At 44.4% G+C, this 19,304-nt stretch overlaps 2 protein-coding genes across 10 annotated transcripts in view; one reads left to right on the top strand and one right to left on the bottom strand.

Annotated features, from left to right (window-relative positions):
* The window catches only part of TPGS2 (tubulin polyglutamylase complex subunit 2), a 39,781-nt gene extending 30,583 nt beyond the window's left edge, over positions 1 to 9,198 (top strand). Inside the window, exons 5-7 of the mRNA XM_036244883.1 lie at positions 5,411 to 5,524; positions 7,204 to 7,364; positions 8,247 to 9,198. Coding sequence (XP_036100776.1) covers positions 5,411 to 5,524; positions 7,204 to 7,364; positions 8,247 to 8,477 — 506 coding nt within the window. The 3' untranslated portion in view covers positions 8,478 to 9,198. The remainder of the gene's footprint in view (positions 1 to 5,410; positions 5,525 to 7,203; positions 7,365 to 8,246) is intronic.
* An 8,419-nt stretch (positions 9,199 to 17,617) lies between these two features.
* Positions 17,618 to 19,304, bottom strand: part of FHOD3 (formin homology 2 domain containing 3) — a 466,045-nt gene continuing 464,358 nt past the window's right edge. For 5 of the 9 annotated variants that reach the window (XM_036245763.1, XM_036245754.1, XM_036245755.1 and 2 more), the window contains one exon: positions 17,669 to 18,211. In XM_036245763.1, coding sequence (XP_036101656.1) covers positions 18,129 to 18,211 — 83 coding nt within the window. In that variant the 3' untranslated portion in view covers positions 17,669 to 18,128. Of the gene's footprint in view, positions 18,212 to 19,304 lie in introns of all 9 variants that reach the window. The other 4 variants (XM_036245756.1, XM_036245757.1, XM_036245762.1 and 1 more) reach the window with 2 other exon arrangements.

Below are 19,304 nucleotides of genomic sequence, written 5' to 3'. Positions count from 1 at the left end.
GCAGTAGGAAAATGTCTCTCCAGTCTGCTACAACAGAGTCTTATATAATGTTACTTAATCAAGGGAGTGACTACCCTGTCATAGTCATAGGTCCTGACCACACTCAAGGGAAGAGGTTATGCAAGGTGTGTATACCAAGGAGCAGGAATCTTGGGGGCCAACTTAGAGTTCTCTTACCATACTTGGATAGGGAAATAATGGTATATTGTTTTCAAATAAGGGGAGAGTCATATATATCTAGTCATGTAAGCAAACAAATACAAAGGTAGATAACTACTAAAGGAATAATAAAAAAAAAAAACCTACATTAAAACCTCTAATAAGGGGAATGCTGAATCACATGAGAAAAAAGATAAGAAAAGGGGAAAAGAAGAAACATAAAGTATTAAGAGAAATAAAACAGCAATCATCATATTAAGTATGCTGGATTGACTTTCTCTTTTGAAAAACAAAGACTGTCGGAATGCTATAAAAAGCACAGCTCATCTGTGTAATTTTCAGGACCATACTTAAACTGATGAAGAGACTTCCTTTTCTGGTAATGGCAGATAAATATATCAGAGCAGCCTTTCTGCTAGACTACTGAGGTGTCAGGGCAAGTTGAGAACATGAAGGAGCTAACAAGATGATGCGGTAGTACCAGATCAAAAGCCAGAGGAAAACAGATCTAGGGAAGAGGCTCAACATTTGGTGTTGCTTTTGCCTGGGGTACATTGTCCTTTTCAGAAGAGACAATGAGGCTGCTGTAAAGCTTGGAATTTGACCCATATGTGAGACAAAGAAAATAAAATGGAGTCCAAGAACTACAAAAGATGGCACACTGAAAAAAACCACTATCCTTTGGGTTGGCATCTACCTAGATGACAGAATTTACCAGAAGTAACCACTTTTCATGTGGGCTGAAGCTCAGGCATAAGTCATCTGTGTGTCCCAGGAAATGCCAAGTCCCAAAACTGGACTGAATTGATCCCAGATTATTAATTTCCTCGGGGGCCCAGCAGAAAGAAACAGAAGCTCATTCTAGAGAAGTGTTTTAAAACTGTTAACATTTGCACAACTCGGTAAATATACTAAAAATGGCACAATTTAAATGAGTGAATATATGGTAGGTAAATTATATCTCAATATGAAGCTCTTTTATCAAAAGAAGGTTCTATCTTAGAGGAAGATAACATTATTCTAGACATCAGACTGTTCTTATAAATGATTTTTCAAAAAATTTCTACTGCTCAAGATGGCGGCGTAGGTAAACACGGTATCGCGTCCTCCCACAACCACATCAAAATTACAACTAAACTACAGAACAACCATCATTCAAAACTGCCTGAAATCGAGCTGAACGGAAGTCCTACAACTACGGAATTAAAGAACCAACCACATCAAGACTGGTCAGAGAGGCGGAGGTGGACAGGCTGGTCTCACACACATGTGTGGCAGATAAAAATCAGGAGGAGACCTCGGCTGGGAAGGTCCTTCCTGAGGACTGAGGGGTCCCTGTCCCACACCAGGAGCCCTGCTCAGGGTTCCAGTGCCAGGAAGTAACGTCCTCATAACTTCTGGCTGGGAAAACCAGTGGGAACTGAGGCTCAGGGAGGCCGAGGCGACTGGAGCCCCAGGCAGCTCCTTAAAGGGCCCTTGCACGGACTTATTGGACTCTCTCCCTCTAGGCTTAGAGGGGAGGCAGCTCGAGGGGCGCCAGAGACATACAGGGAAGAACTGAGCTGTTTGGCACTGGAGCAAGGGCTGGAGAGGGGGCTTTCTCCAGGACAAACGTGCTGTCAGAGGGCTTTGGTGAGCCTCCCTGGGGGGGCAGACAGCTGCCATATCTGGGACTCCAGCAACCTGGCTCGCACTGTTTGCCCTGCCCTGGTGATTCCCTGAGGCCTCGCCCCACCCAGCTTTAAGACCCACCCAAGCTGTGCCAGTTGCTTAACCATAGGATTAGCCTGTCTTGGATCCTGCTTCAGGTTTTTCTAAATTCTTTCAAACAAGCAGCATCTGGTCTCAGCTAGCCCCATACTGCTCGTTAAGTAATACACAGAAACAAACACAGGGAGGCAGCCAAAATGAGGAGACAAAGAAACAGGTCCAAAATGAAAGAACAGAAAAAATCTCCAGGAAAAGAACTAAGCGAAATGGAGATAAGCAACCTAACAGATGCTAAGTTCAAAATACTGCTTATAAGGATGCTCAGTGAACTTAGTGAGAACCTCAACGAACTTAGTGAGGGCCTCAAGAGCATAAAAAAGGACCAGTCAGAATGAATGAGGCACTAACTGAAATAAGGAATAATTTACACAAATTCAGTAGTAGAGTAGGTAAAGCCAAGAAGCAAACCATCGATTTGGAATATAAAGAAGCAAAAAACGCCCCATCAGAATAGCAAAAAGAAAAAAGAATCCAAAAAAATGAGGATAGTGTAAGGAGCCTCTGGGACAACTTAAAGCGTGCCAACACTCGCATCTTGGGGGTGCCAGAAGGAGAAGGGAGAGAACAAGAAATTTAAAACCTATTTGAAACAATAATGGCAGAAAAATTCCCTAACTTGGTGAAGGAAACAGACATACAAGACCAGGAAGCACAGAGAGTCCCAAACAAGATGAACCCCAAGAGGCCCACACCAAGACACATGATCATCAAAATGCAAAAGGTTCAAGACAAAGAGAGAATCTTAAAAGCAGTAAGAGAAAAGCAGTTAGTTACCTACAGGGGAGTTCCCATAAGACTGTCAGCTGATTTCTCAAAAGAAACTTTGCAGGCCAGAAGGGAATGGCAAGAAATATTCAGAGTGGAAAGCAAGAACCTACAACCAAGATGACTCTATCCTGCAAAGCTGTCATTTAGAATCGATGGCCATATAAAGACTTTTCCAGACAAGAAAAAGTTATTTATGAAATGTTGAAGGGTCTTTTTGAAGAAAAAGATAAAATATATGAACAAACAAAATGGCAGTGAATACATATCTATCGAAAATGGAATTTACAAACAAAATGAATAGGCAGAACAGAAACATTCTCGTTGATACAGAGAACATTTTGTTGGTTGTCAGATGGTAGAGGGTTTGGGGGAATGGGTGAAAATGGTGAAGGGATTAAGAAGAATAAATTGGTTGCTAGACTGACAAACCTCAAAGAGAAGGGGGTTGGGTGGTGGGAAGAAATAAACCAAAGAACTTATATGCATAACCAATGGACACAGACAACAGTGTGGGAAAAGGCAGGAGGGGGCCGGGAGTGGGGAAGAGGGGGTCAATGGGGGAAAATGAGGAACATCTGTAATACATTCAACAATAAAGATTAAAAAATAATAATAATTTCTACTAAAAAATAACCAAAAACACATCGTGAATAGAACCAGCACAGATAGCAGGTAACAGATCCACTGGTTCTCCCAGGGTGAAATTATGAGGTGTAAACTGTAAAACAGTGTGTTAATACACACATGGAGATCAAACCAAACCAGAGTTAGCGAGAAACTAGCAGTGACATTGCAGATTTGGGAGAAAATTCAAATATTGACCTTCTGCTTTTGGTAATGGCAGACTTGACTACATTTTATCAAATCAAAACTTATGCCAATAATACTCTAAGCTCTGGGAAATAATTTTAAACTATTACCTACAAGGTCTGGAGAGTAACCAAAAACAAGCAGAAACTGGAGTGGCACCTACAAATGGCAGAAGGGAAGCACACCGAATGAGCTTCCTAGTTGAACTTTAGACCTGAGGGCAGACCTCAGTCAGGCCTGCTAAAATCTGGTGACCCTGCAGTGTAGACTTGATTTCACCACGATGGAATAACAGAGACCAAATGTATCCTCCAACCTGAAACAACAACAGAAACAGACAAAACATATAAAACAATGGGTTTCAAGACACTGACCATCAGGCAACAAAGGCTTTGAGCTGAGAGGTGAGAAACTGAGGTGAATCCCAGCTATCACCTGAGTTTGCGGCCTACAGCATAGTGAGGGAACCTGAGCAGAACCTCCTGCACTGCATGAACTGAGAAGACAAAGCTAAGAGCCAGTAGGATGAAGACAGCCCAAGTTCACAGGACGAGTAACAGAGAAAAAATTTGGGAAATCAAAAATTATGTTTATAGTGTACTGTAGTCTATTAAGTGTGCAATAGCATTATGTCTTAAATAAATGTATATACCTTAATTACAAAATACTTTATTGCCCAAAAATACTAACAACCATCATCTGAGCCTTCAGTGAGTCATAATTTGCTGATAGTCTTAGCTTCATTTTATAAAAAACACAAATATCTGTGAAGCATAATAAATGAGGTATTCTTGTAGTGGAAACACCAGAACATAAGGCCCTGTCCAGAGATGATTACTATAGCATTCACAGCAGAATAATGACAGGTGAATGCCCACCAGTAGGGCATGGTGGGATAAATTAGGGTACATCCACTCCCACAGACTATCCAGGCAGCCATTAAAAGAATGAATTTTTGTTATACCCAATGTTTTACGGGGCTTTCCACATGGTAGTATTGCATAGAAAGCAAGATTCAGATATAATGATATAATATGTATGATATCCCATTTTTATACAATAAATAGTCTTGACAGAATTTAAATATATACCTACATGTCTGTCTAGGATCATATGAAATCAAGAAAAATATGAAGGTGTTTCCTCTACGGGAGGGGAAACCACGTTAAAATAAAAACATTTTAAATTAGAAATGTAAATATTTATGCATTTATATAAAATTAGGTATCTATAAATAAAAAATATTTATATACTTTGTTCTATTCAATCTCTTCTAGGTTTGTAAACTCCATCCCAGTCACTAATACTAATCTTTATTGCATGTTAGCTGTAATGAAAGGCAGGAGAGAAGGTTTGTGGTGCTTGCATTTCTAAGAATGTACCTTTTTTTTGTTACTCCATGATATTTGATTTCTAGGGAGGTATTTCTAACTTGAGCCAGACCTAGCACTAATTATAACATAGTTCATGATAGCATTATAATGAACTATTATGTACATTTTAGACTAAGGAAAAGGGATTCTAATCAAAAGATCCTAAATTGCTATAAATAAGGGGAAAACAGTTATCTGGGAAAAAGAAAAAAAGTTTCGTCAACATCAAGTCATTCAGATGTCTCTGTCTTTATGGAGTGCCCCCTCCCAGGAAGTTCAGCTTGTTTTGCTCTTGTCACCTACTCCCAGATTCCTGACACTGTTGATGATAGAGGAGCCCAGGCCTGGACCACAGATAAGGTTCAGGGCATTTGGAGTACTGAATTCTTTTGGTCTACATTTGAAAATATTTGAGAATGTGTCTGAGAGGCTTTTGCCTCTTTTTTTTTTCATCCGAGCAAAGCTGGATGAGTAAGTATGTGTTTGAGTTGAGTATGTTTGAACATTACCATTACCTTCTGGGTTTGCAGCCAGTGAGAACCAGCCCGAGAAGCCTCACTTTGATTCTCGCAGTGTGATATTTGAGCTGGACCCTTGCAATGGGAATGGGAAGGTTTGCCTTGTCTACAAGAAAGGGAAACCAGGTAAGAATTATTGACAAGCATGGCCCTGGAGGTTGGGTATAGCCTTGGCTGACCTTGCTCTCCAGCCGTCGCAGGAAAGGCACACTCCTCCCTGGCCTCCTGAGACACTGCCCAGTCTCGCATAGCTAGGGGATGCCAAGACCTCGCTGAGCATCCCCTTCTGTGCCAATTACTAGGCTTTTTAAACTATCAGTTATGAGTTATTGCAAAATAATGGGATTAGGATAATATGTGAATAAAAACTAAAAGAAATTGTCATTCTGTTTTATAACTCCTCCAGCAGGCTCATGTGTTAGGAAAACAACCAGGAAAAATACTATCTTTCCTCAATACTTTTTTATATAGGCCAACAAACAGCAATAAAAACCTGAATTTCTAGACTTCAGTCTAAGACCACAGATAGGAAATTTAAAAAAAGGCTCTGGCCCCTTGAGCAGTGGCCACCACCTGGCTGCCTACCTGCAACTCAGGCCCTGTCCCAGGGACCATGAAACTGCAGAGCTGGACAAGCCCCAGCCTTCTTCAAGTAGCTGTCTGCCCGGTGTGGGTGAGAAGATACACCAGGATTTACCTTACCTCTGGGGGAAAGAGAGATGGTCTTCAGCTACGGGAATCTTTGGGGAAAGAGAGATGGTCTTCAGCTACGGGAATCTTTGGGGAAAGAGAGATGGTCTTCAGCTACGGGAATCTTTGGGGAAAGAGAGATGGTCTTCAGCTACGGGAATCTTTGGGAAAGAGCCTTGGAGCTGCCTCTGGAATTATGGGTAGGAATAAGATATGGGGTGGGACTAAAGGGTTTGGTGGGGTAAAAGAAGTGTCCAAGCAAAGAGACACGAGTAAAAGCCATGCTGTAGGAAAGAACTCATTTGGGGGAAGTGACAAATAATTTCACTTCACTAGACCCCTGTGGTCCATCTTGTGGATGAAGAGGAGATGAAGCCCAACAGCCGGTTGTTTCTGTGTGTGTGGAGGTTTGAGAGCCAGGCAAAGGAGTTTGGACATAACTTAGAAGAGAGTAGGCACTCGAGGATGTTCAGCAGAAGGCGGCAGGATTCAAATGAAAATATATGTGACCATAAGCAGTTTGGGAAGAGGAGGAGAGTGGAGAATGGAGACCACTTAGGACGATGTTACAGCCATTAGACAGGGGATGAACTAGGGGGGGCTCCAGTAGACGAATGGAAGGTCAGAAGCATGTGGGAGGCAGGCCCTGGAACGAGAGTGCCTGCATCGGCCCGCCAGGACAGCACACGACAGCACAGGCAGTTCCCAGGAGGGCGCTGGTCCAGCGTGGTTTTTCACAGCACTGTACTTGACAGAGACTCTTCAGAAAGCCAGAGTTTCTGTCAGGAAAGCTGAGACCACAGTGTGTACCCACTAGGGGTGGGAATACTCTTTCCAGTCTTCTAAGTGCTGCTTAGTTAGCCTAATGCATAGATGGAAAAAGCCCAGCAGATCAGTTAGTCGATCAAGAATTTGTAGAATACCAACTTCCAACCGGTACCAGTGGCCACTGGAGAATGGGACTGAGAAGTGGAAGAGAAAAAAAGGAACTTTGACTTAAGTTTACATCTCCTGTACTATTTGAATTTTTTAAAACCATGAGTACATATTGACTTAATAGATAAAAGGAAAACCATTTTAAGCCTTTCCTTTATTTGTTCCCTTTGCTATTCCAGCCTTAGCGGAAGACACTGAGATCTGGTTCCTGGACAGAGCATTATACTGGCATTTTCTCACAGATACCTTTACCGCCTATTATCGCCTGCTCATCACACACCTGGGCCTGCCCCAGTGGCAGTACGCCTTCACCAACTATGGCATTAGCCCACAGGCCAAGGTAAGGACCACCTGTCATCCTAAACTGGAGAACTATCAGAATCTTCTGAGGAAATGCCTAAGTTTCAGATTCCCAGCTTTCCTGTCTGATTCAGGATGGAACCCAGAGACCTTCACGTTGAATAAGCAAAGCAGATGATCCAACCTCACTTTGTACTGATCTAGATAAGTGGTTCCCAAACTTGGCTTATCCTCAGAGCCACCTGGGAGTTTTTCTGATGAATCTGTCAGGGCCTTAGGTCTGTCTGTGGGTTGGGGACGGGCAGTACACGCACACAGGAGTGTTGAAAAGTCTGTCTCATTTCCTGGCTCCCCATGAGCAGCCACTGTTAGAGCATCCTGTGTGCCCTTACTAAGATACTCTGTTGCATGTGATTTTTGGTTCCTTTTTTCTCAATCACAAGTGCAGTATATTACTCACATTGTTGTGCACCTTCTTTTCACTCAACACTCCATCTTGGAGCTCAGTGCCTCTCAGCACAGAGAGTCCTTTTCAGTGATCTAGGTTATTCCAAAGTATGGATGTGCCTCGTTTATATTACAGATCCTGCCAAGCCCATCTGATGGGCAGTGGCTGGTCTGAGGTGAGAACAATTAGAAGGACACTGTTCCGTGTTGATTTGGGACCTAGCATCCCAGGCTCAGGGCTCACTAGATCAGCAGGAAAGAAATTTATTCAGATTCCTAGTTCTCATGCTGCATTTACTTTAAAGATTATGAGACCTCACAAAGTAATGTGTGCATCACCACTTTCACAGGAAGTGCTAATAGGTTTTTGAGGAGTTTTTCATAAAAACTCTCTACCCTGTATCCCCACTAAAGAGCATAAACATGGACATTTCTCATTTGAATTGTGACCATCTCTCCTAATCCTGCCTTTCAGCAATGGTTCAGCATGTTTAAACCCATCACCTACAGTTCAGACCTGCTCACCGAAGAGACTGACTCCTTTGTGAACAAGTTGGATCCCAGCAGAGTATTCAAGAACAAGAACAAGATCTTAATCCCCAAAAAGAAAGGGCCTGTTCAGCCTGCAGGCAGCCAGAAAGGGCCCTCAGGTCCTCCCACGACCCCTAAATCCTCCTCTGCCTCTGGAAACCCTGTCCGGAAATGAGCGCCCCCCACCTCCAGCTCCCTGCCAACCCCACAGCGATGATTTTCATGCACAAATGCCCCAGGGGTGGTCCAAGCCTGAGGGCCTCCTTCCATCCGAGTGACCAGACTCCCAGGCCTTTCAGTCCCATCAGCATTAGCAGCAGCTGGAAGAGCACACTCAGGCCTCCCAAGAGTCCTCTCCCCTCGCAGCAGGTTGTGCCACCCCTGCCTCCAGAAGCTGCAGAGAATTTTAGATCTTGTTTAAGTAGCCAAACAGATCTGTTAAGAGCTTCCCAGCTGCAACCCCCTACCCTTCAGCACTGATTGAAGAGTCCCCCAAAGAGACCGCTGGTTTGGGCCCATGGGGCATTAGAACTACAGTGTTCAGTTGGTAGCCACTAGTCACATGTGGCTATTTAAATTTAAATTATACTAAAAATCCATTTCTTCATTATACATATTGCATTATAGCCACATTTTGAATATTCATGTGGCCAGTGGATTCCATGTAGACAGTGCAGAGATAATGGGATATTTCTGTCATCATAGAAAATTCTTTTGGACAGCACTATATTAGAATATTTCCACACTACTCTTCCTCAGACGAATTAATACTTGTTAGTGAATGTTGGTACCTTAATTTGATGGTCATACTGTTTCATGAAAACTCTCGAAAATACAATTATATGTTCTTTATATCCTTCACCACAAACAAATCTTCTTCTGCACATCTTTTTCAGTTTTTTTATAAAGTGTCTCATCAGTTTCTTATAAAATTTCTTGCTTCTAGTTTTGTGTTGTGATGTTTGGACTATTGCTAAAATTGTCTTTCTCTAAAGGAGAGGTGATTCTGCTGTACTCCAACCATTTAAAACAAACTCCCAAGAATTGCTTTGCAGGACTCTTCATAAGGAGCATTGATGAAACCAGTCACAGTTGACAAGAGCTTTCCACCTGCTCTGTCTACCCACAGCTGTCCAATCACAGAGTGGCCAAAAGGAGAGACAGGGACCAGGCTGTCAAGGACGTTAGATGAAGTTTCGTCTTCCGGAAGTATTTTTTCTGCCAGAAGTGGTCAAATCAAAGGGAGAACCGGCAGCACCAGATAAGAGGTTTCATCCTTTGGCTACTTCTCTAAAACAAGTCAAGATTAGAGGGGAATTGAGAAGTCATGTCATCTTCCAGGGTGGAAGATGTTTTTCCTCTAGTGCAGAATTACTTCCAAATCAGTCCTGATTTAGTTCTAGATTTTACAAACAAAGCAGAGAATCAGTGAGAGCATTGGTGTCCATGGTAGTCAGTGGGGGTCCTCAAAGGGGGTTCTGAAAAGGAAAGGCTCAAGACCTGCCTTGGGAGGAGCAGAGCAGTGAGGAGCAGAGCTGGCTGGCCACCTAATATGTAGGACCCAGCGCAAAATGAAGATGTGAGGCCTCTGGTTCAAATATTAGGAAACAGTACCATTAAAGGTACTGAAATGTTGTTCATTTCTCCCACGGTCTCTCTAACAATCTGTTATAGCGGTTTTTGCTACTTAATGCTGTTCTAAGTAAAATTAAAATTTTAAATTGTTAGTATTAATTTTATCATCTTTCTTTACATTGCTTAAGTCCAGTTTGAGCTGCAAATATAAAACATTTGACTCATGCAGAATCACCAAAAGTACATAAATTATATTTCATAGCTTATGTATACATATTGTATGTATATGTATTCTTACCAGAACCATGGAAACACTGCATAAAAGTAGCTCAAATGTTATTTCACTTCTTGATATGTACACATTCTATCAACACACTTTCATTACTGATGAATAAGGAAGGTCTGAAAGAAAAACTAGGAGCTTACATACGTTTTCCTTTTCTTCTATGTCATCACTTTCAGCATAAGTGGTTGGCTAATAATACAGGAAAGTAACAGGAGTAAGAAAATATGTTAGGGCTCCATGGTCATTCATGCTTCTTAGAATGTCATTACCTTTTTTTTGCATTCAAAGTAATTCTGGTTTAAATGGAGAGCAAGGCCTTTTGGGGCTTTCGGTGCCCCGACGTACTCAGTTGTATTCATAGCGTGCTTACCTTGTACTCTGAATCTCTGAACTGTCCTGTGTGGTGGGCCCACCGGAACTCTGCTCACGGGCACCGCGAAGCCGTAAGTGAATGGACGGTAAGAACAGTGGACATATATATTGCACATATCTCCTCTGCCCCCGTGTGCGCTCCTTTGCCTCAGCAGACTTCACTTAAAAAAACACAAATTTGAAGATAAAATTAAGAACTACAGGAGAGCCCTGGCCGGTTTGGCTCAGCGGTTAGAGCATCGGCCTGCGGTCCGGAGAGACCCGGGTTCGATTCCCGCTAAGGGCACGTACTTCTGTTGCAGTTTGTCCCCGGCCCTGGTTGGTCGTGCGGGTGGCAGCCACTCGATGTGTCCCTTCACATTGATGTTTCTCTCTCTCTCCCTCCCGCTCTACCTGTACAAAAAATGGAAAAATGTCCTCATTAAACCAAGTATTGAGGCCCTTCTGAGCGTGGTGCCCGGGAAGCTGGCCCTGGTGAAGGAGGGAGGGGTGCGCTCCTGGGTAGAGGCTTCAGACAAAATGTGGGCTGAGTGAGTTACTAGGGAAAAAACTCACCCATGAGATTGATGATTTGAAAGTAAAGCAATTAAAATGGCAATAGGCTCTACTGTCCATCAACTGCACTCCCAGAGGACGTGGTGCCGGAATCACAAAATGAGAATAAATGGCAGGACGGGTCCGGAGACTAGAGTGCGTATTCGATAGCACCCAGCATCAGTCAGAGTTCGCTTTGAGGGCAGGACTTCCCAAGGCTCAGAACACGGTGCAGGCAGGGAGTGGACATAGTTTCTCAGCCACTGTTTGAAGTTCTTGCTGGAGTAAATGGCAATCTAAAGCAATTTTATATACACATTTTACATAAAAACCTCCTTGAGGTAAAATAAACAGCAACAAAGTATATACAAAAGTGTGTTCTCTCAGGCATAGGCAACTAGCCACAGGTCGCCATTGAAACTTAAAATCATATAAAGTGAAAAATTCAGCTCCTTAGCCTGCAGTCACGTTTCAAGTGTTCAGCAATCACACATGTCGGTGGCTGCCGTACTGAACAGTGCATGTACAGAACATGTCCATCACCGCAGAAAGTTCCGCTGGGCCCTCGGTCCACTCGTGGCTTGTTTTCATATTACAATTTGCAGAATAATTCCGCTGCAAAGCCTTTACTCAACAAAGAACAGAGACATTTACCTAATTTACAACACCTTTTGTTTCTAGGACAGCATCCTTTCCTACTTTATGTATTTTTACTACTCCTGGCTTACAGAGAAAGCCAGAGTGAGTCAGCACACCTGGGAAAAGGGGCCTTTCTCCTGGCTGCAAAATGGACCACAGAGTCTGGGCTTTGTCCCACGTGGTAGTCAAAGGCACCAAACAGCTCAGCCTCTAGGCCTCTGCTCGCTCTCGAGCGTGGAAAGCTGGGAGAAGTGAAGGAGCAGGTTTCTGAACCTTCGAGCAGCTCATCTCTGCCTACCCAGAGACGAGGGGGCCTGGCTTCCAGAACACGCCAGATTATTCAGCAATGATCACTGAAGAAATGACATTTTTCTAGGTACCTGTTATTCCTCTGGAGATAACTGAGCTACCTTTTTCTTTTTTCACAGCGTAGGACTGACAAAAAATACCTTGTAGACCTACCAGGCCAGGAGCACAAGCAGCCCTCAGAATAGTTCAAATCCAACTAAGAGACCTCATTCCTCAAGCAAAAGCTGGAGTAAAGGACAAACTGCTAAGGACAAGATTAGTGAAATGGAAAAGCAGCTTACCTTTACCAAGTCTGCAGTTCCCAACTTGACACTTTCAACTCTATTTGTAAACGAGGTCATCCCTTGGGATACGGGTGGAGGTACAGATTGCTCTTGAGGGGTACAGTCTGCATTTAAATGCCTGGTGGTTCCTGGGCACATCTCCCACGGGTGGCTCTGGCCCATGACCACACAGGTTCGAGAACAGTGTTGGGATTCCCGAGTGTAGGCTTATTAAGCAACTTAATACAAAAAGTTATGCGGCCTTAACTACTGTCTTCCACAACTCGTGTTTTAGGCCATTCAAAAATGGGAAATCACCTTCAGTATTACAATATCAATCAAAAACAGGAAGAATTCAATCAAGCACAAGACACTCAAACATCTATCTTACCAAAGTCCTAGACTGGATTGAAAGTCCTGGAATTTATGTGGTTATATAATAAAAAATACCCCTATGTTGTCGTGGAAAAAAGTTACATTTGTTTATTAATACAATTTTCTAAAGTGGAATTTAACCCAACAGTGAACTTCTGTATATACATGTTAATTTAGGAAATTGTCTAAATTTGCACAACCTTTACAATTTCAGAACAGTTTTTCTTCCAAAAAGTGACAAGTTACTTTTTTCATGTCTGCTCAGAGGGGCTGGTGGGTTAGAACCCATTTCCCTCCACTGAGACTAATTTTTGAGGATGGACTGAGCTGGGAATAGACTCCTTTTTTCCTTTGCTGCTTCCAATCTTATGCCCCATCTTTTAAATGAAGGGCTCTGATGTTGATTGAATTGCCCTAATTCTGTAGTCGAGTCTACCACCAGCTGCTGTGTGCGGAGTTTCAGTAAAGTGACCTTGTCTAAATCAGCATCAAGGACCCTTTTATTCAGAAACTGGATCAAGCATCTACAAAAGCTGCCCCAGGCAGCCAGCTTATTTGAAAGTTGGAGTTTACAAATGTATAATTATTCCATTGAGTACACAACTCTGGTGTTTTTTGGACAGGTAATTGCTTCCTTTTTCTAGCCCATTACCCTGCCCAGAAGTATCTGGCTGTCCCTCAGTGGAACCCCCTCCCAGCGAGCAGTGCGGTTTAAAAGCATTGATAGGCAGATGCTATTGAGGAAAAAGAACTTTCTGGTTTATTTTCTGAAAGAGCAAAAGCCAAAGCCTCTGCTGAGCTGGGAACCAAGGGGTCCAGCACACAGTGGTAATCCAGGGGCCCGGAAGGCGCCCTACTTACCTTGTGGTTGGGTTATGCCATGCTGTGCAGGTCCTCAACGGAATATCCTTTATATTCAACCAAAATCCATTTCCTCCTGTTTCCACCTAAATCAGGTAACTTAGAGAGTCTATCAAAATGAGTAGAAGAAAATGCATTAAATAGAAACTGGCCCCTCTCATGGGAGATGAGGAAGTGAGTGTGCTTTGGTCTCTGCAGACCTGGGACCGGAAAACCTCTTCCCCACCGTCCACAAGCAAACCTGCAGCGTGGAGCCCTGGGCGTGCAGTGGGGCCAGCAGCCACTGATGCCATGTGATCCTGATGGGCTGTGGCGTCACAGTCATTCCTCAGAGACAATCGGAATGTGCTCTTTTTTTGATTCGCAGGCACTGCTTCTAATTATCCGTCCTACTTAATTTTCCTGTACACGTGATGCACTACTACTAAATTACAACACGTTTGGGGAAACAAATCTTTGTTGCTGATCCAGTGGTTCTGTAAACAGCTGAATTGGGGTTTGAACTACAAAACCAAAAATTTGTGCTTCAGGTAGATCTTCATAAAAATCATTTTTTAAAGACAATAGTTAAATAGTGCTCATTAAGAGAATGTAAATGGCTTGGCTCTCCCTCTGTTGCATGTCAGCAACCTGAATGCCCTCTCATCGTACCCCTTCACTCAGCAGAGTGGAAATCATTCCACCAGAAAGTCACAAAAGATGCCTTTCGGCTTCTGAACTTTTTTATTTGTGCTGGATGAATGGAATTGGATGGATGGGTGGGTGGATGAATGGACTGTCAATTAGTAATAGTTGGTGTGAAATTTATGCATGATTATCCACCCTTATCAAAAGGAGTTTAGCCCTGGCCAGTTTGGCTCAGCAGTTAGAGCGTCGGCCTGCGGTCCGGAGAGACCCGGGTTCGGTTCCCGCTAAGGGCACGTACTTCGGTTGCAGTTTGTCCCCGGCCCTGGTTGGTCGTGCGGGTGGCAGCCACTGGATGTGTCCCTTCACATCGATGTTTCTCTCTCTCTCTCCCTTCCTCTCTCTCCCTCCCACTCTATCTGTACAAAAAATGGAGAAATATCCTCGGGTGAGGAAAAAAAAAAGGAGTTTAGATGGTGCTGCCACCTTGTACACAACCTGGCCTCCAGGATTTCAGCTTGGTCCTGGTGGAACTGACTAGATCCCCACCCACCAGCCCACCCCTGGTTCAGCCTGTTCTGCGTGTGTGGGCCCAGAAACATAGCTGACTATCCAACTAACAGGCCATCTCAAGGATTCTAAAGAACAAAAAGTAAACAAACTGGTATGACAAGCCAGGATACATCACTTCCTGTCGCCTGTCCTTGGGGAAAGTTATTCAGCATCTCTCATCCTCATTCACAAAGTCCATTTCCCGTCCCTGAATTGCCTAGCAAACAGAATGGATTTTTCTGCAAAATACACTGCAATTTAAAAAAAAAAAAAAAGTGATGGGGCATTTTAACATCATGGACCTTCACCACAATTGCAAAGACATCCCTTCTCCTAGACAACTAGGTGCTATTATTATTACTTACCTCTTTGACTAAATGTGTGGTGATTAAACCAAATTCTAACTTTAGTTGACAACCACCTCTCGTGGCCCCAGGGAAGTTCCCTAAAGGGCAGGATCATGATTGTCCTTTTCCCCGCTGAATTCCATCCCCTGGCACAGGGTCACCTCCATAACACCCTCAGTGCACATTTGTAATTGGTGTATTATTTGCCTAGAGCTGCCATGACACATTAGCACAAACATGGTGGCTTAAAACAACAGAAATGTCTTCTCTCATAGCTGTGGAGGCCAGAAGTTCAACATCACTTTCAACAGTTTCATTGGACGAAAATCAAGAAGTCATTGGGGCCACACTCCAGAGGTCTTCGGGGAGACTTTGTTCCTCGCCCTTCCCCGTTCCTGGCGGCCACTGGCATTGCCTGGTTTGTGGCCACATCACTGTCATCTCTGCCTGTCTTCATAACTGTTTCTCCTCCTCAGTGTATATCACATTTCCCTCTGCCTCTCTCTAATAAGGACACTGAAGACTGGATTTAGGGTCCACCTACATAATCCAGGATAATCTCCCCGTGTCTAAATCCTTAATTTATTCACATCTGCAAAGACCCTTTCTTATAAAGGAACACTTAGACTCTGCAATTAGGACCTGCTGCTATCTTTGGCTGGTGATGGAGTCTGGTGATACACCATCGTGGGACTGTGAGCACAGGTGGATTTGGGAGCTGTGGACAATGAGGTGGCCACCTGCAGGTCAGGAGCTTGGAAACCAGTTCTCTGTGGCCCCTACTCTTCCCCCAGCACTATGTTCAGTGATGGACTTGGAAGAAAACAAAACAAAACAAAACAAAACAGGGTCTTCAACCCTCCCCATCCCGGTGCACCCTCCCCTCCATCCCCAAATCCCTAAATTGTTTTTAAAATAGAAAGAAAAAAACTTAAGATTCCAAAGAAACCCAAACTCAGGCACCTTTAACAGAAAAGTATTTGTTTTTCTTTACCAGCAGTAATGTCAACCCAAATTAAGAATTAGGCACAAGAACGTCTATGGCGATGACGAGCAAGATCAGCAGTATCATCGCACAAGTATAAGGAACCATTCACTTTAATGTTTCTTAAAGGTCAGTCTCAGAGATATTTACCCTCCTGAATCAAACAGCGCCGACAGAGGAAGCCAGAGTGTGTGGCAGGCAGCAAGGAGAGGCAATGAGCAAAAGGAAAAATCCTTCCGTTTCACTAAAATGTACTAAAGGAAGTTCCCAGTAGAGACCCTCTTTACTTTGCTGTAATCAAGACACTAGTTGGCTTGCTTCCTCTGAAAACTTTTTAATTCTTAAAATAAAATTACATTTATTTGATCACTTCCTTCTAAATATGACCTTTTATTCTAAAGCAATACTTCAGGAGAACACCTAGGGCTTCTAGAAGGGCATCAACGTATTTGTTCATTAAATAGGGTGAGAAAAATGCCTCTTCCTTTTGTTTGCACATCATGATCCTCGGTGATACAGATATTCTATGTCTGTTAGTGCCAAGGCAAATAAATGCTCACAAACCACTAAACCATATACCGGATATTACACATGATTTTAGAACCATAAGGAAACAAACATTAATACCTAATACCTTTCTTTCAAGTGATTAAATAAACTCAATTGTCTGTAAAGTACAGACCTAACTCTTGCAGGTCCGGGGCTCTCCAGGGGTGCTCACACTCATCATGTCTTACTTGACAAATGCCTGCTGGAAGGAGCTCCCAGTTGCTCAGTGAGTGGGGGTGCAGAAGAGGGGCACACAGTCACAGAGGCCCATGGGGTGAGTCTATCATCTTTGGCTCTTCAGACACAACTGCAGGTTGTCTATGAATCACAAACTTCCAGATTCAGGAACACAGAGTCACGGAGGTGTTGAAAGTAAGGCAAAGGAAGAATTAGGGACCTGATGATCTTTCAACCCCCAAATACCTGCTGCCGCGGTTTACCTTTCCCTGCTTTCGGAGGCGGAAGTTCTTCACAGGCAGCCACGCGACCTGGCCCCGGGGGATTTCTGTGGAGGGCTCAGCTGCCACCTGGACAGCAGCCCCCTCGGAGTGGCGCTGCGCTGCTGGGAGCCCCTCACGGCGCCTCCCACTGCGGACACCTGAGCTTCTGACGACCTGTACGTCAGTGCAAAGGCTACATTTGTCATTCTCTGTACTCAAAGCTTTAAATCTCCATTCTGTTTTGGTGACTTAGTGACGTTTTTGAGAAAATGAATTTTTACACAGAGGCAAGTGAGGAAGCTGTCGAATCGTCCAGATTTTTACAGTGTTGCTCTAATTTTTGCTTCCACATTGCAATGGAGCAAAACAAAGCATATGGGCAAGGTTAGCATGTCCTGCAATGAAGCCCGGTGCCTGATTAACCAGGAGTGACAAGGAGTACATCGTCAGGGCTTCTCCTGCTATTAACGGAACCTGAGACCCTCGGGGCCTGGAGACCATCCTGGGCCAGGGTCCTCCTGATGAACCTGAGAACAGGTTTTGCTGATTCCAAAGGAGACAAGCCCATGGCGCTGTTTACAGCCAAGAGAAGAAAAATGTCTGGTTATGACATTAAACTCTATTTATTTAGTATTTGAAACATGGTGTACATTTATGAAGTCATATAAACATTTAGTACATCTAAAATCCACAACTGGTCAACAAGCTGTGCTTTCTTTTGTGTACAACTTTGGGGTTTACATCTGGATAGGTTAGTGTTGTGGAGAGACCCAGTCTGTGAATCTAATCCAACTGCCTCACATGACCATAACAACCGTGACAGAAGAATTTTGCTTCTTAGAAGGGCTGCTGCTTGCACAGAAAAGGTGTCACACTTTGGAACTACGAAACTGGGCATCAAGGGGACAAGAAACACAGCGGACACAATGAAGAAAGTACATGAAGGAGACCGAGATCCGTGTCGGCGGGCAGCGCAGCCAGGCCGCGGCAGAGACGGGCGCTCCCTCCCTCGCGGAACCTCCAGATCTTCACACAGAGCCTCCTCGCCCCTGGGGGGTCCATCCAGCAGGAGCGTGCGCTCTGCTCAGGCACACTTCTTAGGGCGCCCATGGGTGTCACAGCTGCAACTCCGAGGTGCCCACCAGGCCCAGGGCTCTGGCTTCTTCTGGAGTCAGGCCGCTCTTCAGGGTCCTGCGCACTGCAGGGGCACGAGCAGGTGACGAGGGCATGAGAAGAGAAGGAGGGATTAGCAGCCAGGCACTTGGAATCCGGTCCACCAGCCCTCTCCCCACAAGGACTCGCAGGGGAGTCACATGGCTCGGCCCGTCCGGCTCCTGCTGAAGTGCCCTGGCTGTCCATCTGCCAGGGAAAGAAAAGTCCTGGGGCTGCAGGCAGCTGACCTGGAGAGCCAAGTGTGCGTGTGTGTGTGTGTGTGTGTGGGGGGGGGTTGCTTGCAAGGAAAGAAGGGAGACAAGGCCCAGCCTTACAGTTTCTGAGAAATAGGTGCAAACTGGCAAAGTACAGGTGGCACGTTGAGAGCTCAGCCTCTGACCAGCATGAGGAATGGATCAGAGTGGGAAAAGTAATCACAGAGCACAGGAAAACGCAAGTTCCGATGATACAAAGTAGGTAAGACAACCCCTCCAGTGAGGACATCACACAAACCTATGGCCTTGGAGAGCGAGGTGCTAATCCACCCCAGGGCAAGGGGCAGCAGTCAGGATCAGTCTCCGAGCATCGTGGGTCTTAGTCTCAACTCACCAAAGGGCCTCTAGAGAGAACAACAGGGATTCCTGGCAGACTGGATGCCAAGAAGCAAACTGCCAAACTTCTGGGCGGATTTTGGTGGAGGTGCTCTGTGAAACATGCAAGGCTCAAGAAGAACCAAAGACCCCTCCACTGGGGTTACAACTGGCCGCTGGAGGAACACTCAGATTTCACTGACTTGGAATTGGCTTCTAGGTAGGTTGGCATTAGGGATTTCCCCATTGCTCGGTGTTAATCAGTTTTGATGTCAAAATACAGACTGGATACGGGTGAATGAGGAGCCAGCTGCCTCTTGCGTGACAAGGTCTTTCCTTTGAAAGGTTGCCTAATTACACTTTCCTTACTCAATAAATTGTGTTCGGTGTATCCTACACGTAAGGTCATATAGAGTTCGGGGCGTTTGTTCTATTTTCAGAAGAGGCATGTTACTGATCTCACTTCCATCCTAAGTCCTAACTCAGCCAGAGCCCTGAGCTGATCAGGGCGGCCCTCGAGTGGGTGCAGAAAGTGAAGCTCACCCTCAG

Source organism: Molossus molossus, unplaced genomic scaffold (assembly GCF_014108415.1).
Source record: "Molossus molossus isolate mMolMol1 unplaced genomic scaffold, mMolMol1.p scaffold_m16_p_6, whole genome shotgun sequence".
Classification (NCBI taxonomy): domain Eukaryota; kingdom Metazoa; phylum Chordata; class Mammalia; order Chiroptera; family Molossidae; genus Molossus; species Molossus molossus.
The sequence above is the reverse complement of the archived record's forward strand: the minus strand, read 5'-3'. Positions and strand labels throughout refer to the sequence as shown.